This window comes from Lissotriton vulgaris, chromosome 6 (assembly GCF_964263255.1).
Source record: "Lissotriton vulgaris chromosome 6, aLisVul1.2, whole genome shotgun sequence".
In the NCBI taxonomy this organism is placed as follows: domain Eukaryota; kingdom Metazoa; phylum Chordata; class Amphibia; order Caudata; family Salamandridae; genus Lissotriton; species Lissotriton vulgaris.
In genome coordinates, this window is record NC_141694.1 from 1,036,433,909 (window position 1) to 1,036,460,623 (window position 26,715).

General features: G+C 48.4%; 1 protein-coding gene across 1 annotated transcript in view; it reads right to left on the reverse strand.

The window, feature by feature from the left end:
• THBS2 (thrombospondin 2) overlaps positions 1-26,715 on the reverse strand; it is a 728,644-nt gene that overhangs the window by 481,389 nt on the left and 220,540 nt on the right. Inside the window, exons 11-12 of the mRNA XM_086927100.1 lie at positions 7,827-7,954; positions 7,294-7,446 (exon numbers count right to left, since the gene is read on the reverse strand). Of these exons, the coding sequence (XP_086783226.1) occupies positions 7,294-7,446; positions 7,827-7,954 (281 nt within the window). The remainder of the gene's footprint in view (positions 1-7,293; positions 7,447-7,826; positions 7,955-26,715) is intronic.

The window sequence follows — 26,715 nt, forward strand, 5'->3', positions numbered from 1 at the left end:
GGCATACTAAATTCGAATTTCTACAGTGTTCCCTGGGTTAGTTAGGATTATAAAATGCTATAATCAAACTGCCCATTCTGGCCTATGGGGACAGTTAGCCTTGCAATAGTGAAAAACTAAAATGGCTGTAATTCACTATCAGGACATACCACTCACATCAGGGCATGTCTTACTTTTACATACAACGCACCCTGCCCTTGGGTTTGCCTTAGGGGTGTCTGATATGTAGAAAAAGGAAGGTTTAGGGACTGGCAAGTGGGTGCACTTGCCAAGTCGACATGACAGTCACAGACTGCACACAGGCTCTGCAATGGCAGGTCTGAGACACACTTTACAGCTGCTTCTGTGGGTGGCACAATCAGTGCTGCACGCCCAATAGCAGCATTTGATTTACCAGCCCGGGGCACCATGGTGCACTGAACTAATGCGAGGAAGCTGCGATAGATGAAGAGGGCAGATTTGCAGCTGTGCGTGGTAGGCTGGATGGGCACCAGATAGCGCTGGTATCTCTATACTCCCCTAATGTTGATCAGGGTGGCTTCCTGGAACGCCTCTTGCAAACAATGGCGGTCTGGCGGGAGTCTTCATGGGTGCTGGGTGGCGACAACAACTGCACTTTAGACACAACACTGGATCGTTCCCTACCCCCCCACTGCATGCCCCCACAAGAAATGCCACACGAGACCTACTAGAATGGGCGACACAATGGGACCTACATGATATCTGGAGAACACGCAACCCAGACGAGAGGGTATACTCGTACTATTCAGGCGCGCATGGCCTCCACGTCCGCCTAGATAGATTTATGGCGTCCACTGACATACTGCCCCACGTGACGGACACATACTACCTGGGCCGCACACACTCCGACCACAACCCTCACCTTTTACTTATCACTTGGGAACAACCGCTGCCCCCTGTGCCCACCTGGCGAATGCAACCCGCGCTGCTGCTGGATGCGACCTTCCGCGACTCCCTACTCACATGCACTGCCCAATATTTTGAGGACAACGCAGGCACGGCCTCCTCTCCGCAAGTGCAATGGGATGCGTTCAAGGTGGTGGTGCGCGGACACTGCTTGCGGACACAGGGCCAGATTAAGCAACTGCTGGAAAATGACCTTACCAGGCTAGAAACGGGCTTGCTTGCTGGGGAGGGGGACGCAATGGAAGGTGATGAGGCTCCACTACTGAGGGCACGCACAGAACACGCGGCACTGCTGGAACGCCTCGAACACATCAATTACGCTGCGCACTCGGCGAAGACACATCCGCTTAGTGACAGGCCTGGTAGGCTCTTGGCCTGGCTGATCTCTCAGGAGGACCGCGCGGCCCCTGTGACGGCCATACAAGAGACGGGCGGAACTACTGTGTACACACAGTGCCGCATACACGAAACTTTAGTTGCGCATTATACCTTGCTATACCGATCCAGACTGCCAGTCCCACACCCAGACATTGCTGGATACCTTGCCCCACTATAGATGCCGCACTTGACGGTGGCGCAACAGAACGAACTAGGGGCCCCTCTCGTAGCGGACGAACTCCGTGAGGCGATCTTCCACCTGTCCAACGGCAAAGCACCAGGCCCTGATGGACTCCCAGCGGAGTTTTACAAGGCCGGCTCGGATATCCTTATACCGGAGCTTCTAAAGATGCACAAGGCAGCAGCGGAGGACTCCATCCTGCCCCCGACGCTGAATGAGGCTAATCTGATCTCCATCCTGAAGCCGGGCAAGGACGACACCAGGGTGGGCTCATACCGCCCCCTGGCGCTGCTTAACACGGACTACAAAATACTGGCCTCCACACTAGCCCGAAGGCTGGCTCCTCATGTGCCCCATTTGGTGCATCAAGATCAGAATGGCTTTGTCCCAATGCGCCACACCTCCCACAACATCCGTCGCCTCTCCCGGGTGCAGGAATATGCTATCCGACAGTGGCCCAGGGCGGGATGCCTCGTTCTCGATCTGGAGAAGGCCTTTGACTCCGTGAAGAGGCCATACCTGCGAACGGTTGTGGAAAATTTTCAACTGGGAGGAGGATACGAGGCCATGGTGGGCTTGTTATACGACAGACCATACGCCAGGGTGCGCACGGGCCAACTACACTCCAATGCCATCCGAGTGCGCAGGGGCACTAGACAGGGCTGTCCTCTGTCCCCGCTACTGTTTTCCCTGGCCATGGAGCCCCTGGCCACAATTCTTAGAGCACAGGGGACAGACTGGGGCGTTCCGTTGGCGGATGGTCTGCATGCGGTGTCATTGTATGCAGACGACCTGCTCCTGTACGTCAGAGACATGACCTCAATTCCCACTTCTCTCGCTGGCATCTTTGCTACATTTGAGGAGATGTCGGGCCTCAGGGTCAACTGGTCCAAGCCTGGGGCCTACCCCTTTGGCCCAGACACGCCCGAGTGCAATATACGACTAGGCGGGGGCAGATTACAGTGGTATCACACTTCCTTCCGCTATCTGGGAATACAGATTTATCGGAACCCGCTAGATGTCTTCGAGGGGAACCTCGTTAGGACGATCGCCTCGATACGGGCACAAGTCCGCTCTTGGAATACCCTCCCACTCAATGTCCCTAGCCGCATAGCTTTGTCTAAAATGATTGTGTTGCCCCGGCTACTCTACTACTTCGCGAACATACCCACATATGTCCCAACTAGGATATTTAGGGACCTAGAGGTGCTACTCCGCGACCTTATATGGAGCAGTGGCCGCCTACGGGTGGCACTGACGAAGATGTACATGCCAACTGACTCGGGAGGATTATCAGTTCCCAACCTAGAGCTGTACTACCTTGCGGCACAGACACAATGGGTGGCGTACTGGCTGAGTGGCAAATATCTTGAGGATACGGCCTTGGACGAGGCTACATGGACACAAACACAGATCAACATGCTGTTTCACCCGCTTACCCGCACACGATGCCCCTCCCAGCTGCACTTGGCGGTGGCGCGAAAATGTTTCCTGAGGTGCCTACGCCTTACCAGAGCGACCAAGCCGTATGCCCCGGTCATACCACTGCTGGGCACACCGACCCCGGCGGGGATCCTCACGGAAACGCGCTTGGAAGCATGGACACGGGCGGGGTGGACACGTTGAGCGACCTGTACGCTGAAGGAGAATTGCTTACCTTCGTAGCCCTGGCTGACAGCGCGGATCTCCCGACGGGGAAGTTCCTGCAGCAAGCGTCGCTACTGCGTACGCTCACGGCTTCCTGGGGTGACGTGACGGAAGAACTCCCGATGCATTCCTATATCCAGTACCTGCATGTCATGGGCAACGGATCGCACATTATACATTGGTTGGCCCAGGCGTTACAAACACACTCGCAACCATCTACACAGCCGCTGCGTGACAAATGGGCGGCGGACAGGGGCAGGGACTGGACCGATAAGGAGTGGGCGATGGTCTTGGCGGGACCGACCAACATCCCTAGAAACCCCCGCTTTAAGATTATTCAGTACTATTTGCTCCAGCGCGCATACCTCACGCCGGATAAAATCAATAGGTATTTCCCGCTTGCGGATGCGGCCTGCCAACGCTGCTCTCTACCGGGAGCGGATTTGCAGCACATGCTGTGGCACTGCTCTGAGGTGAGGGAATACTGGGAGGAAGTCCTGAAACTCCTCACACATGGAGCCGAAGAGAGGTTACCACACACCTGGGAAGCGTGCATTCTGGGGTTATACAAACGCACTAAGTCCAATAAAGTGCAGGCGCGCTTTTGGGACATGGGCCTCATCACAGCCAAACGCCTGCTTACCAAACATTGGAAATCTGCTGCCCCTCCCCGCACACAGCACTGGCGAGCGTCCGTCACCAACTGGGCGCGAACGGAAAGTGCTGTGCTCCTGGGAGAGGAAACGGCGGGACTACGCAAGTTCCCCATCGCCCAGCTCTGGGACGAGCTCCTCAGGACGTATCAGGAAGCCTGCCAGGAACAGGAGATGATCTAAGGCGACCACCGCCTGCTTCATGGACACGCTAGGCGCACTCACACGCAGAGACCTTGCCTGGGTGTACACTATATCTCCCCCCCCTGCACCCCCCCCACACACACAGCTTTTGTCCTCCTAACCCTGGCCCCTCTGCGCCCCGCCGGACGGCTGCTTACCCCCCGCTGCATCACACGATGGTCTCCTCCGCGCCCCCCCCTCCACCCATTCCCTCACCGCGATACCTTACCCGCTGGTCAAGTTCCCCGACCAGGCTTACACTCAGCTCTTGAAACAGAGCGAACACTAGACGACAGCACACTACGAAACGCATGCTATACTTGGAGTACGGAGAGGTACTGACGCTCAGAGCTCCGGCGCACGCAGTGGACATACATACGACAGGGCGCAGTGAGACTGTTCTAACGCTGACTGCCCGCTGCACTTGGGACCTGGGGGTTAGTGTGCACGCCCTACTGCCACACACGTGGACATCGCTTCTAGGGCTGCAGACTGGACTCGCGAGCCTTCACCGGTAGTTTTCAGCCTCAGTGAGCTATACCACACACTGATTGTCATGCACGGTCAAGCATTGCAAACGCAAACATGCCCGCAACCACCCCGAGACCCATACATTGCTATACACTTGAGCAGTTCTACACGCACCTAGGTGAGGTCCCGGGGAGCAGGCTGCAACGGCCACAATGCTTGACTGAATGACGCATTTCTACTGTTGTTACACCTTAAAAAACAGAAAACTAGACCGATCACTTATTATGGACACTTCCGAATGACAATACTGTTTCCACCATGTATATTGCCGCTGGACCCCCGGGTTACCAGCTAAATGGCTGTGTCATTCATGCTGAATACCTCTGTTTATTGAATATTTGATTCGCCCCTTAGTGGGCCATGCATTGCACCTTGTATGATGATGGACAACTGTGAAATAAAGGTCTTCCAAAAACAAAAACAAAACAAAAAAATGGTGCACTGAACTAGGGTCTGATAGGTAAAATAAAGAATCCAATTGTGGAGTCACTAACCAGTGCATCAATTTAACATAGGGAGCACTTGCACTGTGGCACTGAATAGCAGTGGCACAGTGCCCAAAGCATCTAACCAGCAAAACATATTGAAAACAGAGTAGGCAATCAGTGAAAAATGGAAGGGAGGCTCACGCCAATGGTACAAGGTCTAATAAAGACTTTTACTCAAAGCTCTCTGGGTCATTCTATTGCTGATCCATAGGGTTGCAACATATCTACAATCCAAATGCGGGCTACACTGCAAAATGAGGAACCTCAGATCTATAATAGTTCTCCTTTTAATTATTCCCACTTTTAAAAGAACACAACTATGTGGAAGATAATTCTCTGTACAGATATGCAAGCTCTGGATCACACTTTTAAATAAATTAAGGACTATAATCTAGAATTTAGAAAGGCAGAAAATAGCTGGTTGCTTCCTAAGAGTTAATTTCAAATGGGTGCAGCTTACAGGAGCTACTGTTTTTCATATGAAAGCTGCTATCCTCTCTCCCACATTATTTCATTCCACATCTCATTAAATTCTACACTTGTGCCATACGAAGATTGGTGCAAACGTCCGATTCATCAATAGGACCCAATTAGTCTCTACCACAGGCAACACCTCGAAAATAATTCGCTCTGCTATTCATAACAGAGTAGATGCTTCCTTGTCTATCTTGAAGGGCTGTGGGGCTTCTAATGGTATTAAATCACATAAATACCAATACAAAAGCACTGAGTGGTGCCCTAAAGCTGCTGCCTTACCTCGCTGTATAGAAATGCCAAACCTGCCTGGAAATGGCTGCTATATGCAGCATGTTGCTGGAGCCAGGGCGGTTCTAGGGTTTTGCGATCAGTGCACCGGGCGTTGACTTCGAGAGTCGCTGTGTTTTTAAGGATATTTGATAATAAAAGCAACTGCTGCCATGTTCCTTGCCTCCAGCAATTTTCAGGCAGCAATTAAAATACCAAGATAACTCTGGTGATTAATGGGCCGGTTTGACAGAGATCAGAGTTTTGTCTAATGGCAATTCTGACTTATTGAAAGTAGTGCAAGTAAGGCTAGTATGCCTGCTGCAAAGTAGGTGTACCACACAGATAACAAAATGCATATAATGTACCTAGTTCAATGGGTTACTGGTTTTGTCAGAGATCATTTTGTTACATGCTGTTTATAGGTTAAAATCCTAACATAAAACAGCTATCTATTGACTGCCATCAAAGAGCTGCATGCAAACTTAAAGGTAAAGGTTAGAGAGTTATGTTTTCCCCCAGACTTTCAATACCCTGATGTAAAAAGAGTTTGTTTGGGCAGAAAACAATTCTTATTATTAATGTGTGTGTGATGTAAAGTGCTCTGACACCCTAAACTGGTATGAGTGGTGCTATAAAACAAAAGAAATGCATGTGTGGGAGAGTAGTTATGGAGATTTACAGGGCACTGTTAAAGGGTGGTGGTGAGGGAATCCACGTAGCAGAAGGTCATTGTGGGGTGCCAACAAACACTGTTGCACGGGGTGCCACCAACACATAAACTGACCCTTGTGGGAGTTCTTTGTGGTTTAATAGCAGCTACTTTCTGCTTTGAAGCAGCCGTGGCCCATGCAGGTAAAGAGCGGTGGGCAGTGGGACTGAGTGGGTGGGGAATTTCGACAGATGACCACGAGAGAAAATTAATTATTTAATTTTCCTCTGTGGTCGGCTGCCGAATTCCCCCCCCCCCCCAACCCGGCTCCACAGCTCTTACCTGAACGGGCTGCGGCTGCTTTGAAGGTGTTCTCTGCATCATGGAACTCAGGAAGATTGAGCATGGTGAGATATATGAACAATCTTATTGGATCTGGTGTTATCTAGTTTCTTAAATATCTGACTTTAGCTAAAGCGGAGATAATTTTATCACCTTTCTTGATAATATGCCCCCTGGTTTCTCAATTTCTAAGTTGGCAGCTTTCGCCTTGGCATCATAAGTAAACACACGTAGCAATACATTGCCTGCAGTTTCGGGGACACATTTCTAGAATTAACTCTTTTGGTATCAAGAAAATAAAGTCTGCTGCCTTACAGCTGCACAGTGAGGCCTGGCTATTTTATGCAGATGCCTGCAAGAATCCTACATTAATGTGTATTACGAAACGTCCACACGAGTTCATCTTATCCCAAATGACATCTGGAGACAATGTCTGCTGAAACACATCCCACTACCCCGAGCTTCTGTTTGTGTGTTTGCTGAGACAGTGCTGACGCACGTTTGTGACCCTTTACTTCTCAAATTCATCCTCTGCACACGCTTTCAGTGAATTTTAACCTCACTTACTTGTTTGTCTGTCTTGGCTACCTCGAGGCCCACTCCGTAGGGCTGGCTGCCCTTGTAACGTGGCGGGCAGGGCAGGCAATGGAAACCTGGATCCGTGTTTACACAGCGATGAACGCCATTCATCCTGAAGCAAGCATCTGGTACTAATGCGCACTGCGTGGAAGAATAAGCAAACAAGATTTAGAAGAGATAAGGGGTTTCCCTCTGGTTGGAACAGTAAAACAAATTATTTGCGCAGGGCTGGAGAAAGAATCAGGGCTGGCTTTAGGGCAGTGCAACTGGGGAAGCCGAACTGGGCGTGGACCTGTGGAGGGGCGCCGACCTCAGGGGGGGGGGGGCACTGTGTTTAGCAATAGCTTATGATTGGAGAGATGAGGGACACTTTTGCCTGGTGGTAGTGGGAGAATCCGAGGAGGCGGTCATGGGATGTGGAGGTGGCAAAAATGATTCAGGCACTTGGCGCCAACAGCGCTAAAGCTGGCCCTTGAAAGAATATAACACGTTGGAGCAAATCAAAACATTTCTCCACATACCTCATCAAGGTCCTCGCAGAATGTACCATTTCCAATGTAGCCAACAGGGCATGACCCGCAAGACCAGGAACCATCAGGGAAGCTGTTGCATTCAGCTCCAGGAAAACATGGATTAGACAAGCAACCATCTAGGAGTGAAAGGAAAATTATATTCAAACTTTTTACCGTAGTCAAAATATAGGTTGGACACACAGCCATTCTAAAACATCCGGACTATTCAGGAAGAGGTCAACACTTGTTCGCCTATTAGTTCACTGTAAAGATAATTAACATACAACACTAGTCCATACAGAAATTGTAAATTACATCCTCAAACAGCAAATGTTATTTATTCCTCACACAAGTAGGGATGACTTACAGGAACATAAAGTCAATGCCACTGAAGTGGCTATGTTTGTCTCTGCGCGAGTAAAGAATTCTTACGGCATTCAGTTGTGCCTCAGAGACTACATGGACTAACCATTGGCAAAACCAATCAGTCTGGCATTTGAAAAATAATAATTTTAAATGCAATTAAGTACCAGGAAAAGAAACAAAAAAAGAAAATAAGCCACTACCTAAAAAACAAGCATTTGCAATGCAATCGGTCTTGCCTTTGGGACCTTATATGTATTTAGCTATGCAGCACATTAGCATGGGTGCTGAAACATCTACTGTTCTTAGACATGGAGGGAAGGTAAGCACCAAACTGCGTGACACGCTAGGTATGGGAACACATGGAGAGAAATATTGTCTTTCAGCAGGAAATGGTATAGTCCAAAGCTCTGTTTTTAATATAAAATCAGGGTCTTTGTTGGTCCTATCACAGCAAAAACAAGATTTGAAAAAAATATTATTGTCTATGGGTGCTCAGGGAAGACTATTTCCATGGACTGGAATCTAGAGAATGCCAAAGTGATTCTGGTATTTTACTGACCTCTGCTGATCGTTTTCTATCAAGAAAGTTAAATAGAGGCAGTTGCCAGACAAATTAAAAAAAGAAAGTCCGACAGCAGAAAGCAATTCTGGTATTTTACTGACCTCTACTGGTTGTTTGCTATCAAGACAGTTAAATAGAGGCAGATGAACATAAAAAAAGTCCGTAAGCGGAAGCAGACAAGTCCTTGGGATGATCTCCAGAGCTCACAAAGTACATACACATATAAGTATATACTAATGTATATAAAAGAGGTCTTGAATGCTCGACCTAAAAATTAACCATCGGAAATAATTTTCATAGTATACTTTGGTGCGTCATTGAAAAAGTAGAAACACTTTTCAGTTTTAATGTAAATCATAGAAAAATATAGTGTGGTGTAAAGAAAAGGTACTGTTGACTTTGAATTTCTGTAACACGGAGACATAGAAAGAACAACATTTTTACTATTTTTAAAAAACAGTAAAGGATAAAAAATGGAAATTAAAAAGTATTGACAAAGTGAACTATTGGCTCACCAGCTCCGAAACTAAAGTGTGCTTATTTATGTACATGTGCACATAAGATCAAATAAAATGTACTCACTCAGTGCAGGTCAGCCAGTGCCTGAATTACACCGACCCAGTTCCCCACGATATATCGTGTGGTCGTCAGAAGCAAATGCAAATGATAGTTAAACAGACCAATGATGAAGACAGCTGACTTAAAGCCCCTCTATAAATGTATTTATGTATGTACTTTTTATTTATAATGTTTATTTATTACAACAAGGCTTGCTAAACAACTACAGCTCTCTGTCTGTCAGCCAGACAAAGAAATAGTGGCCAATCAGATATCAATTAGTATCAAATGACAGACTGATAAACTGAGCACTCCTACGAGATTCAAGTTCAAGTTCAGAAGTTTGTATAGCGCACTACTCACCCAGAGGGTCTCAAGGCGCTTGAGAAAGGGTGGGTGCATTACTTATCGAATAGCCAGGTTTTTAGCTGCTTTCTGAAGGAGAGGTGGTTCTCTGTGAGTCGGAGGTGAGTGGGGAGAGAATTCTAGGTTTTGCCCGCTAAGTAGTAGAAGGATCTTCCCCCCATGGTGGATCTATGGATGCGGGGAATTGCGGCGAGGGCTTGATTGGATGATCGTAGTTGGCGGGTGGGTGTGTAGAAGGACAGTCTTGTGTTGAGGCATTCGGGTCCTAGGTCGTAGAGGGCCTTGTGTGCGTGGGTGAGGAGACGGAACGTTATTCTCTTGTTGATGGGGAGCCAATGGAGGTCTTTCAGGTGACCGGAAATGTGAGCTTGACGGGGTATGTCCAGTATGAGACTGGCTGAGGCGTTTTGGATGCGTTGGAGTTTTTTCTGTAGTTTGGCTGTGGTTCCGGCGTAAAGGGTGTTTCCGTAATCGAGTCGGCTAGTGACTAGTGCGTGGGTGACTGTCTTTCTTGTTTCGGTGGGGATCCAACTGAAGATTTTTTTGAGTATGCGTAGGATGTTGAAGCATGATGATGAGACAGCGTTGACTTGTCTGGTCATCGAGAGGGAGGAGTCTAGGATGAATGCTAGGTTCCGTGCGTGATCTGTGGGTATGGGTGCTGTATCCAGGGCCGGTGGCCACCATGAGTCGTCCAAGGCAGAGGGGGATGATCCTAAGAGGAGGACTTCCATTTTGTCCAAGTTTAGTTTTAAACGGCTGTTCTTCATCCATTCAGCTACTTCTTTCATTCCTTCGTGTAGATTGGATTTTGCGGTGTTTGGGTCTTTGGTGAGGGAGAGGATCAGCTGGGTGTCGTCTGCGTAGGAGATGATGTTGAGGTTGTGTTGTCACGCGATGGATGTGAGGGGGCTCATGTAAAGGTTGAAGAGGGTGGGACTGAGTGATGCTCCTTGTGGTACGCCGCAGATGACTTCGGTGGCCTCTGATTTGAATGGGGGGAGGCGTACTCTCTGGGTTCTTCTGGCGAGGAACAAGATGATCCAGTCCAAAGCTTTTCCTTGAGTTCCGACGTTGCTGAGGCATTGTATGAGGGTGCTATGACAGACTGTGTCGAAGGCGGCGGAGAGGTCAAGTAGGATGAGGGCAGCTGTTTCTCCGTTGTCCAGTAGTGTTCGAATGTCGTCAGTTGCTGCGATGAGGGTGGTTTCGGTGCTATGTTTGGCTCGGACGCCGGACTGTGAAGGGTCGAGGGATTTGTTGGATTCGAGGAAGGCGGCGAGCTGGCTGTTGACGGCTTTCTCAATGACTTTGGCAGCGAATGGGTGGAGCGAGATGGGGCGGTAGTTCTTAAGTTCAGTGGGGTCTGCTGTGGGTTTCTTCAAGAGGGCGCTGAGTTCGGCGTGTTTCCAGCTTTCCGGGAAGGTGGCGGAGTTGAAGGAACAGTTGATGACATCACGGAGATGGGGTGCAATGATGGAGTCTGCTTTGTTGAAAATGTGGTGGGGACATGGGTCGGTAGGCGAACCTGAGTGGATGGAGTTCATCAGGCGGATGGTGTCTTCAGTAGTAATTGGGTTCCAAGCGCAAAGGTTGTTAGGGTGCTGTTTAGGTTCGGAGGTGGGTGGAGTGGACTGTTCTTCGGACTGGGTTTCCAAACCTGTTATGTATGTCGGCGATTTTGTTGTGGAAGAAAGAGGATAAAGAGTCGCAGAGGTCTTGGGAGGGAGTGATGTCGTTGGTGCCGGCGGTGGGGTTGGTAAATTCGTTGACAATGTTGAATAGTTCCTTGCTGTTGTGGGCGTTGTTGTCGAGTCGATCCTTGAATGCTGATTTTTTGGTGGATCGGATCAATTGGTGGTGTTTGCGTGTGGCGTCCTTGAAGGTGGACAGGTTGTCAGTGGTTGGGTTTTTTCTCCAGGTTTTCTCGAAAGTACGACATAACTTCTTGGATTTCTTGAGGTCATCGTTGAACCAGGGGGCCTTTTTGCTACCTTTTTTGGTTTGATGGTTTTTCAAGGGTGCTAATTCGTCAGCGCTGTAGGTGATCCATTGTGTGAGTTTGGTGGCAGCATGGTTTGGGTCCGATGGTATGGCTGGAGGGTTTTGGTTGAGCGATGTGAAGAGTTGGTCGGTGGCGATTTTGTTCCAATTTCTTCGAGGAATAGGTTATGGGGGGTTGTGGGTCGTGGTCAGTTTGTAGCTGAAGTGAACGCAGCTGTGGTCCGTCCAATGGAGAGCTGTTGTGATCAATCAATCAATCAATCAATCAATGACATTTATAAAGCGCGCTACATACCCGTAGGGTCTCAAGGCGCTGGGGGTGGGGGGGGTGCCGCTACTGCTCGAACAGCCAGGTCTTCAGCTTCTTCCTGAAGGAGAGGTGGTCTTGGGTCAGGCGCAGGTCGGTCGGGAGGGAGTTCCAGGTCTTGGCGGCCAGGTAGGAGAAGGACCTTCCTCCTGTTGTCGCTCTTCGGATGCGGGGGACGGCGGCGAGGGCGTGGTTGGCTGATCGGAGGTGGCGTTTGGGAGCGTAGAAGTTGACTCGGCTGTTGAGGTAGCTCGGGCCTTGGTCGTGTAGGGCTTTGTGTGCGTGGGTGAGGAGGCGGAAGGTGATTCTTTTGTTGACGGGGAGCCAGTGAAGGTCTCTCAGATGTCCGGAGATGTGGCTGGTTCGTGGGATGTCGAGGATGAGTCTGGCTGAGGCGTTCTGGATCCGCTGGAGTCTCTTCTGGAGCTTGGCGGTGGTACCGGCGTAGAGGGCGTTGCCGTAGTCCAGTCGGCTGGTGACGAGGGCCTGGGTGACGGTCTTCCTGGTCTCGGTGGGGATCCACCAGAAGATCTTCCGTAGCATGCGTAGGATGTTGAAGCACGCCGAGGAGACGTTGTTGACTTGCCTGGTCATGGAGAGGGAGGAGTCCAGGATGAAGCCCAGGTTGCGTGCATGGTCTGTCGGTTTGGGTGCGGTGCCCAGGGCGGGAGGCCACCAGGAGTCGTCCCAGGCGGAGGGTGAGGAGCCCAGGATGAGGACCTCCGTCTTGTCCGAGTTCAGTTTCAGGCGGCTGGTCGTCATCCACTCGGCTACCTCTTTCATCCCTTCGTGCAGGTTGGCTCTGGCGGCGGCGGGGTCGTTGGTCAGGGAGAGGATCAGCTGGGTGTCGTCGGCGTAGGAGATTATGTTGAGGTTGTGCTGGCGTGCGATGGCCGCGAGGGGGCTCATGTAGACGATCGAAGGAGATGTCTTTGCTGGAGGTGAAGATGGGGTCGAGCGTGTGTCCAGCCAAGTGGGTGGGGGTGTCAACAAGTTGTTTGAGTCCGAGATTGGCCAGGTTTTCCAGAAGGGTGGTGGTGTTGCTGTCGTTTTTCTTTTCCAGGTGGAAGTTGAGGTCTCCCAGTAGGATGTAGTTCTCGGAGGTGAGGGCATGTGGGCTGATGAAGTCAGTGATGTCTTCGCTGAATTGTGTGCGAGTTCCTGGTGGTCTGTAGATGAGGGTGCCTCTAAGTGTGGTCCTGGGGTCGGTGTGGATCTGGAAGTGAAGGTGTTCGGCGGTAGCAAGGTTATCGTCGGAGCTGGTCGTGATGCGGATGGTGTTCTTATGGACGATGGCGATGCCTCCTCCTGTTTGGTTGGTGCGGTCCTTACGGATGATCTTGTAGCCGTCCGGGATGGCTATGGCGATGTCGGGAGCTGATGAGGCGTTCAACCATGTTTCTGTAAGGAAGGCGACGTCTGGCGAAGCAGTGTCGAGTAGGTCCCAGAGTTCAGTGGCGTGTCTGTGGACCGAGCGGGTGTGGAAAATAACGAAATTGATGTACATAAGCAGCGTTCATTTGCCTTTTTCCCATTCCCTTCCCTGTACGTTAACTACACCACTCCGCCAGTAAGAGCCCATGCCCACATGTACCTGGTAGTCATTTTTAGGCACCATGGCCTTTTTTTTGCCCGCTCATCGGAATCCCCGGCTTCCCTCCTGCGCGTATTTGAACCCCCCCCTCTCTCACATGTATAGACCCTGAAAACCCTCTCCCTCTGCGCGACCCTGCTATGAAAAGCAACCCTCCTGCTTGACCCACGCAAAGTCCCCCATTTCCTCTTGAAGAAGCATCCCTCGCCTCAGCTGACATAACCCCCCCCCAGCTGTATCTGACTGCCCCCGTTCTCTCATGTGTGGGTCATAAGACCTCTCTCTCTGTGCGACTCTGTCCCTGTGCGCACCCTGGCTCCCCCCTCCTCCCTCACATGGACAAGTCATAAACCTTCTTCTTCTGCAAGGCCCTGTCCTTGGGAATCACGGCTGCGCCTGACCAACACCTCCTTTCCTTTCATGAATAACCCCCCTGTTAGTAAACCCTCCCTCCACAATTGACTGTCCACACAGGTCCGAGGCCATCGTCTAAGCCGGGAGATACTGTTTACTGCCCCTTATTGTATGAAGTCACTCCTCTTCAAAGGGCCCACTATTGATTCTGGCCTCCCCACCCCCTGGGCTACGATCAGGCGCACATATCCCAAGAATCGGCGGAACACTCAGCTGTTTGATTACCCCCTCCTCTTATCAGCAGGTCAAGGGCTTCTATTGTGGTTACATGCGGGGTGGGATTGACACGAGGATTAGGTGTATGTCGTTTTCTTGTTTCACAATGCCGTTGTTGCAATAAGGAATGTTTTGTAAGGTATAAAAGGCGATGCCTCAGAGAACTTGCCAGAGCACCTCCCGAAAGACACTGTGTTTCGTGTCCGAAATGACAGGCTCTCCTCATGAGAAATCAAACTCTGTTCTTGTGATTCCTGCTTCCAGCGCCCGTCTCTTTATTTGGTAACTACTCAGAATGGGAACTAAGAGGCGACTTGGGCCAGCAGCCCGGGCATCGATACTAATATGGGCTCACTTTCCACAATTGGCGTCCCAACGCGGGGTCCATCAGTGACATAAGGTCCAGTAAGAGAGATCCAGACGATGAGGTGAACATCAAAATAATTGGAGTATACCTGCCTTGAGAGGGCCCTCGTCCGGCTGCCGATTGAAAGAACTTCGCCAATTCTGAACGGACCTCTCTCGAGTGACCTATTGTCCTGACTGGAATCCCACAGGAATGCTGCATGGAGTAAGAGAACGATCGGGCGCTGGAGAAGGAATACAAAGAACTGTCCATATGGTCCGGTCCGGGTAAGATTAAGTAGGGCGTCTTACGCCTGATTGGTAGGATGGTTTTATCCATCTGATTGTTTGATTGATTGTATTGGAATCGGTATTTGAATACTGATATTGTTGTTATTGGTTCATTTAGCTTTGGATGCTACTTGAAATATTGGTTCTCTTCTTGAGAACGAGACATTCTCTGTTTACAAACAGCGGCGAATAGGAACGTTCGTCTCTCTTTGCAGATAGAGAAGGGTAGGTAATGCAGACTTTTGTCCCCGTTGTAATCCGTCATGCCTACCTTTCTCCCCACTGATTGTTTGATATCGATTAATAATCGATTGTTGCTCTTTGAGATCTTCCCTGTCCACAAACAGAGACAAATAGAAATATTCTGTCTCCCTTTGCAGATAGCGAAGGGCAGGTAATGCAGACGTTTGTCCCCGTTGTAATCTGTCATGCCTGTTTTTCTCCCCACTGATTGATTGATTGACTGGACATTGTTGTCCAAGGAATTGTTCGTTTGAGGTATTTTCTGTTTGCAAACAACGTGGAATAGAAATATTCTGTCTAGTCTTTGCAAGTAGTAAAGGGTAGGTTATGCCCCTTTATGATTCGTCAGGCCTACCCACTCCCCACTGATTGACTATTTATTGGGGGTAGCCCACCTGGTCCGCCCAGGAGGCTGCCCTACTGGAGGGACATATGCTCCCCACTCATTGACCCTTTATTGGAGGTAGGTCATCTGGTCCGTCCAGGAGGCTACCCTAGTGATTGGAGGTACATCATTCGGTCCGTCCAGGATGATACCATAATGAAGGGACATGTGTTCCCCACTGATCGATAATCTAGTTCCACCCGGACCATTTATTGGAGGTAACTCATCTGGTCCGTCCAGGAGTACCCCTAATGAAAGGACATATAAAAATGAAGTGATCACCGTACCCTACTAACAGAAAACTTTAGCTCGAAACACGCTAAGGAAAGGAAGGAAAAATAAAAGAAATCGGGCTAAGTCAGTAACCCCCTGATGAGCTTTCGACTTCACTAAAAATAAGAAACATTAGAAATAGTTCGTAATAAGAAATATAAAATGGCGAAAGTTTGACAGCAAGACAGCCACGAGGTAGCTAGGCTCCACTGCCTATTCCTGCTCCCAACATGTCTGCCTCATTGTCTGCCACGCCCAAATAACGGTAACATGAAATAGATACAAATCAATAAAACACCTACCCCCATTCCGGAAAACTCCCGAAGTGCAACAGGTCCGCGGTTACGCCCATCTGGAAGGCGAGGCCTCAGCGCGTGCAGAGCAGGGCCTGGCTGGCCGCCATCGGAAGGGGAGGCTGTAGGGCGGACGGCCCGAAAAATCGTAAAGGTCTCTCCTTTTCCCCTCTTCTGCTGCCCTGCGGGCCACGGGGGGGGGATGTCTTGCCTCAGCCACCGACCCCCCCCCCCCCTCTCTTGCCTGACCCGGCCATCATCGAAGACCGGAGCAAAGGCGAGGTCGGCAGCGTTTTTCCAATTATGTCTTGGACAACTCTGGAGAGTTGCAGGTAGTCCCGCCACAGCGGCAACCCTTGAGAGTTGCAGGTAGTCCCGCCACAAGCGGCAACCCCTGACAGTTGCAGGTAGTCCCGCCACATGAAGGGGGGGGATGTCTTGCCTCTGCCTCCGACCCCCCCCCCCATCTCCATTACCTGGCACGGCCAATACCGAAGCGCTGGAGCCGAAGAACGGCGCGGGGTCGCTGGAAGGGGGAGGCGGCGCGAACGAGCCTCCCCCACCTCCCTCCAGGTGGAGGCTTCCAGCAACACCCCAACGCTCCTGCTTAAAGAGGGTCCATATCAAACAGCGGTTCTTTGCCCGGGACGGGCACACGCCCTGTGTCTCCTCAACCTTGAAGATTCTAAAAGAACCGGGGGGGCCGACCTCTCCACGAGGCGCCTCCCGCCCCCCCCCCCGTCCTCCGATGGAGCCACGAGACGTCGGCGCACTCCTGCTGGCGCCAGCCTCAGTTTGGAAATGACTAAAATCCTGCAAAAGATACAGATTTGTTCAGTTCCGGTGGAACACCAGAATGACCCGGTAGGAAAGATTGTTGCCTCCCTCCCCACTTTTGACTGATGGTTCATATCGCTAGCCTGTTACCCCATTGCGAAAAACTTTCTGAACTACCAAAAGAAGTTCTGATCCAACCACGAGCCAGTGGAGGCAACCTGACTATGCTGGGACTTGCCTGACCTCGCCCAAAATGGCGCCGATACGAAATAAGACTTTTAAAATCCTTGTTGCACCCTGATTGCTCAGCTTTGATGCCCCAAGATATGTATGCAGTTTTTGGACAATGAAAAGTAGATAAGATGGATATTGATTATGTGCTGGGACGATGAACTGATTTAGAGTGGGTACTAGTTATGTGTGGGAAGCAATGAATTGGTATGAAATAGGCACTGATTGAACATTTGAACAATGAATTGATATACGTTAAGTCTTGAGTAAATAGTAGGATAATGAGATGATATTATTGAAAGCTTGAAACGCATTATACTTGCCCCTTAAGAAAGTTTGATATGATTTTCATTGCACTGCTGCACTTTATGAAATAAATGGCCACTGACTTCGTTCCTCTTATGCACAGTTCCAGTCTGCTCCGTAGCCGGCCCACTGGGTTGTAGGCCCGTATTTGTGTGCCAACCTTTTCATTAAAGTTTTTGAACACGCAAATATTATCTAGCGTTTGTATTTATGAATGTTATTGAAATGTATGGCTACTGTCACCGACATAAGTAAAATACATGCAGTATGACTAAGGTTGAAGGTTAAAAGGGCCCGTTACTTAGCAGCCACATTATGTGTCACAGACAGCCGGGAAAGTGTTCCAGATGCCCTTAAAACGATACCAAAGAAATGCCACTTGACCACCACCCTTGCACATGACCTAAAAAGCCACGATCAAGTGATTCATGTAGGTACGCAGACCATCGATGATTATCTATCTAACACTACTGGTCCCTCTGGGCTTAAACGCCGAGATGGTAGAGAATGCACCCTGTGGGGATAGGTCGAGTATGTGGTAGGTAAAAACATTTTCGGATCTATGCTCGTTGGTGTGTTTTGAATGCTGCCCCCACCTCCTTCTTCTCCTCCTTTCTGCAGGTCGCGTCGGAACGTCGGCTGAAGTATGGAAGAGCGATGATCGAACGACCGACGATAAGGGAAGGAGGGGATTTGCGCATAGTACTTATGCTAGACTTAGATATGACTGTTCCTCCTTAGAACATAGCGACTGGGAGGATGGACTGACATAGAAACTTGACGGGTACTGTATGACGGAAATTGACTCGAAATTAGCACGTTAGATAATACAACTATGACGTTTAACTAGATAGGGAAAGGACAAGGAAAAGTCCCGGGGTAAGGGTTACCTAGGCACCACCCGTCTGGGAAGGTAGAAATGTTGTTGATGTTCGAAATGTACCACCTCCTTCTCACACTCTTATAGATATAACCAAGCTGTCCGACTATACTCCTGATCAATACCCTCTGTTGCCTCAGCCTGGAGAACTTCCCACCAAAAGAAGAAACTCAAAAGTGGTTTAAGATCCAACCGTGGGCAATAGCTTGACCAGGTTAATTTCCGACCGGCTGACCGAGGTGTAAGTATTAGTAATTGAGAATGCTCGCAGAAATAGCGAGCGAGAAGAACAAGGAGGAATAGGTAAATAGAACTCAGCCCGATCTTTTTGGCCAATAACTGTTCTATGTCTTGTCATGAATTTCTTTGTATGTAATACGTGTACTGTCTTCCTTCGTCTGAAGTTTTGTGTGTATGTACTGTATGAGTTTATGTCTTCTCTCTGTTCGCGTCTCTGTGCTACCTAACCCCTGCTGTTCTGTGTTGTGAGCACACTAAATGACCTATTTTCGTACACGTCTCGCTCTCTACATGTCATACGTGTACTTAATGGCTCGTTTAGGTCGCGAACGACTCTCACTCTCTGTGAGAGTCCCCCTGTTCCATCTTCCTTTTTGTGGTAAAATTGTGCCCCGCTGGCACCAGTCTGATTGGATACTTATTGAACGCGAAGGTGTTCAGCGAAATTGACAGAAACTAAAACGATTGTAACTTGCCATATTGCTACCTCTCCTTTCCGCAAAATGAATGAACTCGAATTGGCTAAGAAAGAAAGGACAGGTAAGACGATTAAGTTCCCCTAATCTGGCCTTCTTAAAAGGGGAACTATATGTCAATGGCACCCTATTCTTTTCGTTCGTTAGAAACAAGCGCCAATGTCCAGATTGACCCCAATGCCCAAATTGCCCCACCCCCTTTTTCACTCAAAGCGCGAATGCCCGAAGCGTCCCCGCCCCACCTGATTGACCCCAGCTGTTGTCCCCAATGCATAACTAATGACCATGACCAACTGTCGCCCCTCGAGAAAAATGCGTTAACACTGCCCTTCGATTATTGCACCCCCGCCCTGCTTAAAAAGTTAGCCGGCTCTAAAAAGGGAAATGTAAGACTGCTAAGGCTCGGGTTGGAAGGACGAGTCTCCCCTGAATGTTTATTTTTGATGAAATACGCAAGTAATAGGAGTCTGACCTCTGTCCATATGTGTCATGAATGAACGCCGATTAGACTTGGTACAAACACAGTAGAAATACCCACATACTTACTTCACGGTAATAGACTTCTGACTTTGACCAAAGAGCATAACACCCAGGTGCTAGGATTGCGGGTGGAATTCGAATGTAAAAATCTCTTCTCCTGTCAGTTCCCTAAAACTTGTTTTTACCCCTTCAAAGATATACGACCATCGGAGGAGAAGGGTCGGACGTGACACACAGCCTGGCTGCAGATCATGGGACACATGCGACCTCGACCAAAGGTGGAGCCAGAGCACAGCAGGAATACGGGACGAGGCAGCACTCTCCAATGTGGTAAACGAAAGGATGAAGGGCTGTCCTGAAGCCCTCTGTCCACCTACCCACGCGTGCCTGAAGCCTCCGTCCCCCTTTTCAAGCCCGGTTGATGGGCCTGCCCGCTTGTTATCCATTGCTGCCTTGGTCCCTTTGGTGTGTCCCAGGAAATCTGACCCCATTCCGCTCTCTCTCTCTCTCATCGACTACTGAACCATACCCCCTTTTCCACGTGACTTTTTGTCGAAAGGAAGAACAGCATTTAGGTGGAACTGGGGTTACGCCACAGGCATATAGGGTGCCGAGCATAAGGCACCACTAAAAGGATTGGCTAGGGAACAGGACTGTGGTCTAACAGCAGAGGACTGACCGCACCCTGCAACGCGTAAGGATGGATCCGAGCTGGGCCTATAGCTCCACCGCCGGTGCTCAACAGCGCCAACGAAAAGGACATGGACTAGAGCCTACCAGTGATGGCTCACTGCTAAAAAGACACTGTGACGAAGAGATCTTATTGGACTGAATTCCTCCCTCAAATTACTTGGTCAAAATGTTCATTGGTCACCCTTTTTTTGAAAGTCGGAAGCATTTATGCTATGAAGTACGTTTGCAAATGCAATTTCCTATGTGCTGCATTCTGCCAATCACATCAACTGTTCATGATTATATGCAATATGTTAGTATGGACAAATGCTATTTCATCAACCACACATGTTTATATGTACACCCATCAATTAGAAAATGAACTTTGTTATGTAAAAAGCGGCGACTGTGGAAAATAACGAAATTGATGTACATAAGCAGCGTTCATTTGCCTTTTTCCCATTCCCTTCCCTGTACGTTAACTACACCACTCCGCCAGTAAGAGCCCATGCCCACATGTACCTGGTAGTCATTTTTAGGCACAATGGCCTTTTTTTTGCCCGCTCATCGGAATCCCCGGCTTCCCTCCTGCGCGTATTTGAACCCCCCCCTCTCTCACATGTATAGACCCTGAAAACCCTCTCCCTCTGCGCGACCCTGCTATGAAAAGCAACCCTCCTGCTTGACCCACGCAAAGTCCCCCATTTCCTCTTGAAGAAGCATCCCTCGCCTCAGCTGACATAACCCCCCCCCAGCTGTATCTGACTGCCCCCGTTCTCTCATGTGTGGGTCATAAGACCTCTCTCTCTGTGCGACTCTGTCCCTGTGCGCACCCTGGCTCCCCCCTCCTCCCTCACATGGACAAGTCATAAACCTTCTTCTTCTGCAAGGCCCTGTCCTTGGGAATCACGGCCGCGCCTGACCAACACCTCCTTTCCTTTCATGAATAACCCCCCTGTTAGTAAACCCTCCCTCCACAATTGACTGTCCACACAGGTCCGAGGCCATCGTCTAAGCCGGGAGATACTGTTTACTGCCCCTTATTGTATGAAGTCACTCCTCTTCAAAGGGCCCACTATTGATTCTGGCCTCCCCACCCCCTGGGCTACGATCAGGCGCACATTTCCCAAGAATCGGCGGAACACTCAGCTGTTTGATTACCCCCTCCTCTTATCAGCAGGTCAAGGGCTTCTAGTGTGGTTACATGCGGGGTGGGATTGACACGAGGATTAGGGGGATGTTGTTTTCTTGTTTCACAATGCCGTTGTTGCAATAAGGAATGTTTTGTAAGGTATAAAAGGCGATGCCTCAGAGAACTTGCCAGAGCACCTCCCGAAAGACACTGTGTTTCGTGTCCGAAATGACAGGCTCTCCTCATGAGAAATAAAACTCTGTTCTTGTGATTCCTGCTTCCAGCACCCGTCTCTTTATTTGGTAACTACTCAGAATGGGAACTAAGAGGCGACTTGCGCCAGCAGCCCGGGCATTGATACTAATATGGGCTCACTTTCCACACGGGTGTTCAGCAGGATGGACTTCAGGTGGTTAGAGTCGGAGCTGTGTTTGGAGTTAGTGGATTTGGTGTGAGTCCTGATGCAGGCGAACTTGCAGGAGTGGCAGGTGAAGGGTCCATGGGTGTGTCCTGGGGCAGCCTCGCAGCATTGTGGTGTGTGGCCGGGGTTAAGGGCAAAGAGGGTTGTGGCTTCGTAGGTTCTGCGGGTGGAGTGGGATTTGCGAGGACCAGGGCGTCTGACGCTGGGCGCGGACCAGGCGCGGACGGGCGTAGACGGGCTTACCTTTGGCGCACCTTTCGGCGCGCATGGGGCGCGACCGCTGCGCGTGAAACGCTGCGTGCAATAGCATCTGTCATATGTGGATAGTGGAAGGGGGAGGGGCGAGGGAGGATCAGCTGGGAGGCGGGAGTGGGTTGGAGATCCGGGCAGGGAGGCACAACAACAACAACTAAGACAAAATGTCAGCGAGCCATAATCGGTACAGGATTGGGGCACAATCACGAAAAGCGCGATGCTAATAGCAGTGGCAGCGGCACAATCAGGCAGAAATAATTACTTTAAGCAGCACAGCACAATTGAAAACAAACTTACAGCGCACTTTGGCAGTCTCGCGCTTTGAAATGATTATGCTTAGCGATAATTCAAACAGTCAGGCAATCTAGCGCTACGTTACAATATACTATACGATCTGGAAATAGCAATAGCGGTAGTGAGGCGAGGTGGTAGTCAGCGGTTTGGCTGAATAGCGCTACGATACCAGGTAGAGCAGGGGAGCAGAGTGAGGACCTTGGAACGTAGTTGAATCTGGTAAACTTAGTAACTTGGTTCAACCATTTTGTGTTTAATACTTGCAAATCCAGTGAACCAAGTCCACTAAATATCAGTAAATATTCAGTTAATATTCCTCCTATGCACTCAGGTGAGCATAGTTTTTTCCAGCACCGTCTATCACTTCATATGCAATACATTTACTTTTTGTTCTTGGAAACAGCCAACTCTGAAAAGCAATGCAAACTCTGGGTAAAATTATCATGCAACCCCAAAAGTGTTGATTTACCAAAATACCAGAGTTAGCGGAAATGGCATTTCATACCCTTTGACTATCATCATTTAACCCTTGACCCTGATTTTTTTCAGGAAGTTATGTAACATGACCCTAACATCCCAATAATTGACACTGCTGAAGTTCCATAATAAGTGCATGATTAGTGTAACAGCATAACAAAGAAAAATGTTTGTTTTAGATACCACCTATATTGTTCTGGCTTGATCTTTGAAATTAAATTTCTGAAGCATAATACTTGCTTCGAATTGCAATGTTATGTTATGTTAATATTATTTGCTATAGTGCATGTATCACCCGGGGGCATCTCGGAGCAGTTGCACATCCTGACCGGAAGTGCAAACTGGGTAAAATTAATATAAACAGGCTTTTAGTAGTTTTCTGAATATACTGTGTAAGGGAGTCTCTTGGAGGGTTATGGGTAGTTTATTCCAGTACCCTGGGGCAAGGTAGGAGAACGCCTTACCCCGGTGCGCATTTGCCGAATTCGGGGCACGCACAAAAAGACTTGGGTGCTCAATCTGAGATTGCGGCCGAAGACATAGGTTGTGATTATTTTTTTAAGATAGCATGGGCCTTTGCCTCTGAAGGCGTTATACGTGAGGCAACACATTTTAAAATAGGATTGCTTCTTCACTGGGAGCCAGTGCAGTTCTTTCAGTAAGGGTGCAGAAGGGGTACCTGCAGGCCATTTCAAAATTAGTCTTGCCACGGTGTTCTGGACTATCTGTAGCATGGTTTCACCAACTTCCGCCAGCAGAACATTTCCATAGTCCAATCTACTTATCACCATGGCCTGGACCAGGGTTCTGCGAGTGTTTATGTGGCGAAGAGGAAAGATTCTGCACAGAAGGCGCATATTGTAATAGCAAGCACTTGTGTTGGCAGCAATCTACCCTTTCATTGATTGGGCTTGATCCAGTTTTATCCCTAGGTTTTTGACTGTTTGCTTGGGCACAGGAATAGCACCTAATTGGTGGGGCCACCAATCCTCTGAAAGATGGCTAGGGCTTTTCCAAGTAGCATAATCTCTGTTTTTTCTGGATTTAACGGAAGGCAATTCTCAGTCATCCAGATGGTGATTTCTAGCAGTCCAACTGAGAAAGGCTTTTTCTCCGATTCTAGGTGTGGGCCCATAGTAAACATCAGCAGGGTGTTGTCAGTGGATAAAATTATCTCATTAACTGACCCTTGCGGGAGTTCTGACTTGCATTAGATACCATCCCAAAGTAATATTAAGGTTGCTTTATGCGCTGCTTAACATTACTTTGCTCAAGTGGTAGTTCCATGGGTGGTGCATGGGCATTCCCATCTGACCACCCTTGTGTTTTAACGCAAATCCCTATCTATGAACATTGAACATTGGGAGACAGAAATTAGCACCAAAATCGAATCAGCATTGCAAGAAGAAATGTATTCATTTCTCTTTGTTTTCCAGCTTTGCATGTGTGCTCCATTGTACAGCACACATAACAATTGGGAAACGCCTGAAAGCATTTGTGCTGGAAGAGATTCGTATCAGTACAAAACTTATGCTTAAGAAAATGCACCCACACTTGTACAATGACGCAAGGTTGTATGTGTTACTGCATGGCTGACAAAATTGAACCAGCGCACAGGGAGAGTAAAAAGTAGATCAGGCAAATGTTTTCTTTCTCCTTTTGATGTGGTGCAGCGTTGCCTTGGGTCAAAGATTGCAAATTTAAGCCTCAATCTCACACAATCTCACTCACTACCGGTCACTGACTCTCACCCATTTTCATTCACAGACACAAGCTACACAGGCAGACACAAATGCTCACACACACACACACACTCTCTCCCATAAAACATTCTCACCTGAAAGCACACACACACAATGTACATTTAAAATCAGTTTAACTTACAACTGCTGCTACCAAAGTTCGCTTTCCAGCTGTGTTCCATTTTTTATAACACTTGTAGTGAATAACAGAATTTTATTTACTATTTGTGTAATGAAAAATTGGCAAAAAAACAAGTAATGCAGAGCCGTCCCGGTCCTGGGTTGCTTGTTTTCTGTATTAGGGAGGACCTGGCTTTGCAGTTCACGCTGGACTGTTCCTATTGGAGGAGGGTCAAGACTGGTTTGCATGTAGCCAGGTCCAAACTGAGGTGGCATGGGGTGTAAAATAACTGTGGATTGTGATGCGACCTGAGTGATTACCAGTGGCCGGGATTAATTCAAGCATTCCATCCTTCACTGTTTTGTATACTTTTTGTGTCACCCTAAGTGGGACAGGTATGCCCAAACGTGTATCCCATGCACACTGTGTCTCTGAAACCAAGCGGTACCACGCTAATGACCCTATAACAAGGGTGAAACCAGTCTTGGGTTGCTTGTGTTCTGGTTCAGGATGGACCTGGCTGGGCAGTTTGGGATGAACTGTACTATTGGAGCATTTGTTCTTTAATGAAGAAAACGAAGTTATAATAAAAAACAAGGAGAGATTCTTATTCAGAACTGGCATGTGTTCCACAAAGTTCAATATCTCAGAGTTAAAGGTACAACACTTATTGAAAGCATATTTTTGCAATATCAATAATAATACATCTAATGTATTCTCTCATTATTATGGAATGCGGCGATACTTTAAATAGTTATTTTTTTAATTATGTGTTAAAGAACAAAGCACGCATGGAAACATCTACTGTGTTTTGCTTGGCTTAAAAATAAATGTATTCGAAAGGAAAATATGACATTTATTACACTCAATGAAGCAATCCACGAGCTTATATGCTCTGTAGGAATAACAAGCACATGTCTTAGTTTTGCTGTGTGGAATTTCTAGGTCATGGAAACTCATTAAACAAAGGCGAATTACGCTTTGACCTTTCCGCTAATGTCAAACAGTTTCTTGCATCTTCTTCCCCGCAACAGATGTTCAAAAGCTGCATTTTGACACTTAAAAGAAGTTCAATATAATACTGGCATAAACTAAACCTCGGTAGAAAACTTCATCTCATTCCCATCCAATTCCATGCACTAAATCCAATTCAGATTCCTTTTCACTTGTTTTCCACTAGCACTTCTCAAACATTTACAACTGCTGGCAACATATCCATGTCTTTTTCTACGACAGAATGTATGTATGGCTACATTGGAGATATTAATGACTGGGATGTGTTTCACTCTTCATTCACTCTTTATTTGCTTTGTTAAGGTACTGTGGTTCATTACCGGGTGTTGGTATATCAGTCTTTCTGGTGGTCTACAACTGAAGGCTGTCTTAGTGGTGCTTCCTCATCAGTCCTCAATAGCATAGGATGCTGGGAAGCTCCATTGGGAGGGACTGGGCACGGTCTCTCAAAAGAGCCTTGTTTGGTAGCACACGGATGGCTTTCTGGAAACACTTTCCTGGGTTATTTAGATCAAGAAGAATTTACATTTGATGAATTTGAACAACTGCAAGGCCAGCTGAGCCTTTCATATTTCTGTGGTCAGTAAACGGAGTATAACTAAATTGGCTAATCATAGTGCCCGTGATGTGCAGTGCTTAGAAATGGCTGGTGTGTTCTAAAGTATTCAGTACAATCCAAGTCATTCTTCTCATTCTTATTCTTTTCTCACAAGTGATGGTGTTATCACTATGGCTTTGCCCCCTTCCGAGTTTCAACTGAATCCGACTTTCAATCATATGGGAGGAACTAAATCTGAGGACCCAGCAGAGGTGTAGATGAAGGCAAGCTCCTGCAGGAATTACGACCTTTGGCACCGTCATTCTTCATACATAATGACAAGTAATTTTAAAAGAGATTCTTTGTTCTTCATAGAAGCCGTTGAGTTCTCGCATGATTGGTGTTCTAGGCACCGTATGGATCCTTGATTCTGAATACTTTGAAGATGTTCATTCTTTTTGTTTGAGAGAACCCTTCTATATGAACTTGAAATGATCTAGTTTTTTGAATGGAGGATGTGGCTAGCAGTTCAAGATGCGCTGTTCCCTTCTGAGTTAAGTCAGACAGATACCCATATGCGCAGTCCAGTCTTTTATGGGCACAACTGAGCACTACTGGATTGATA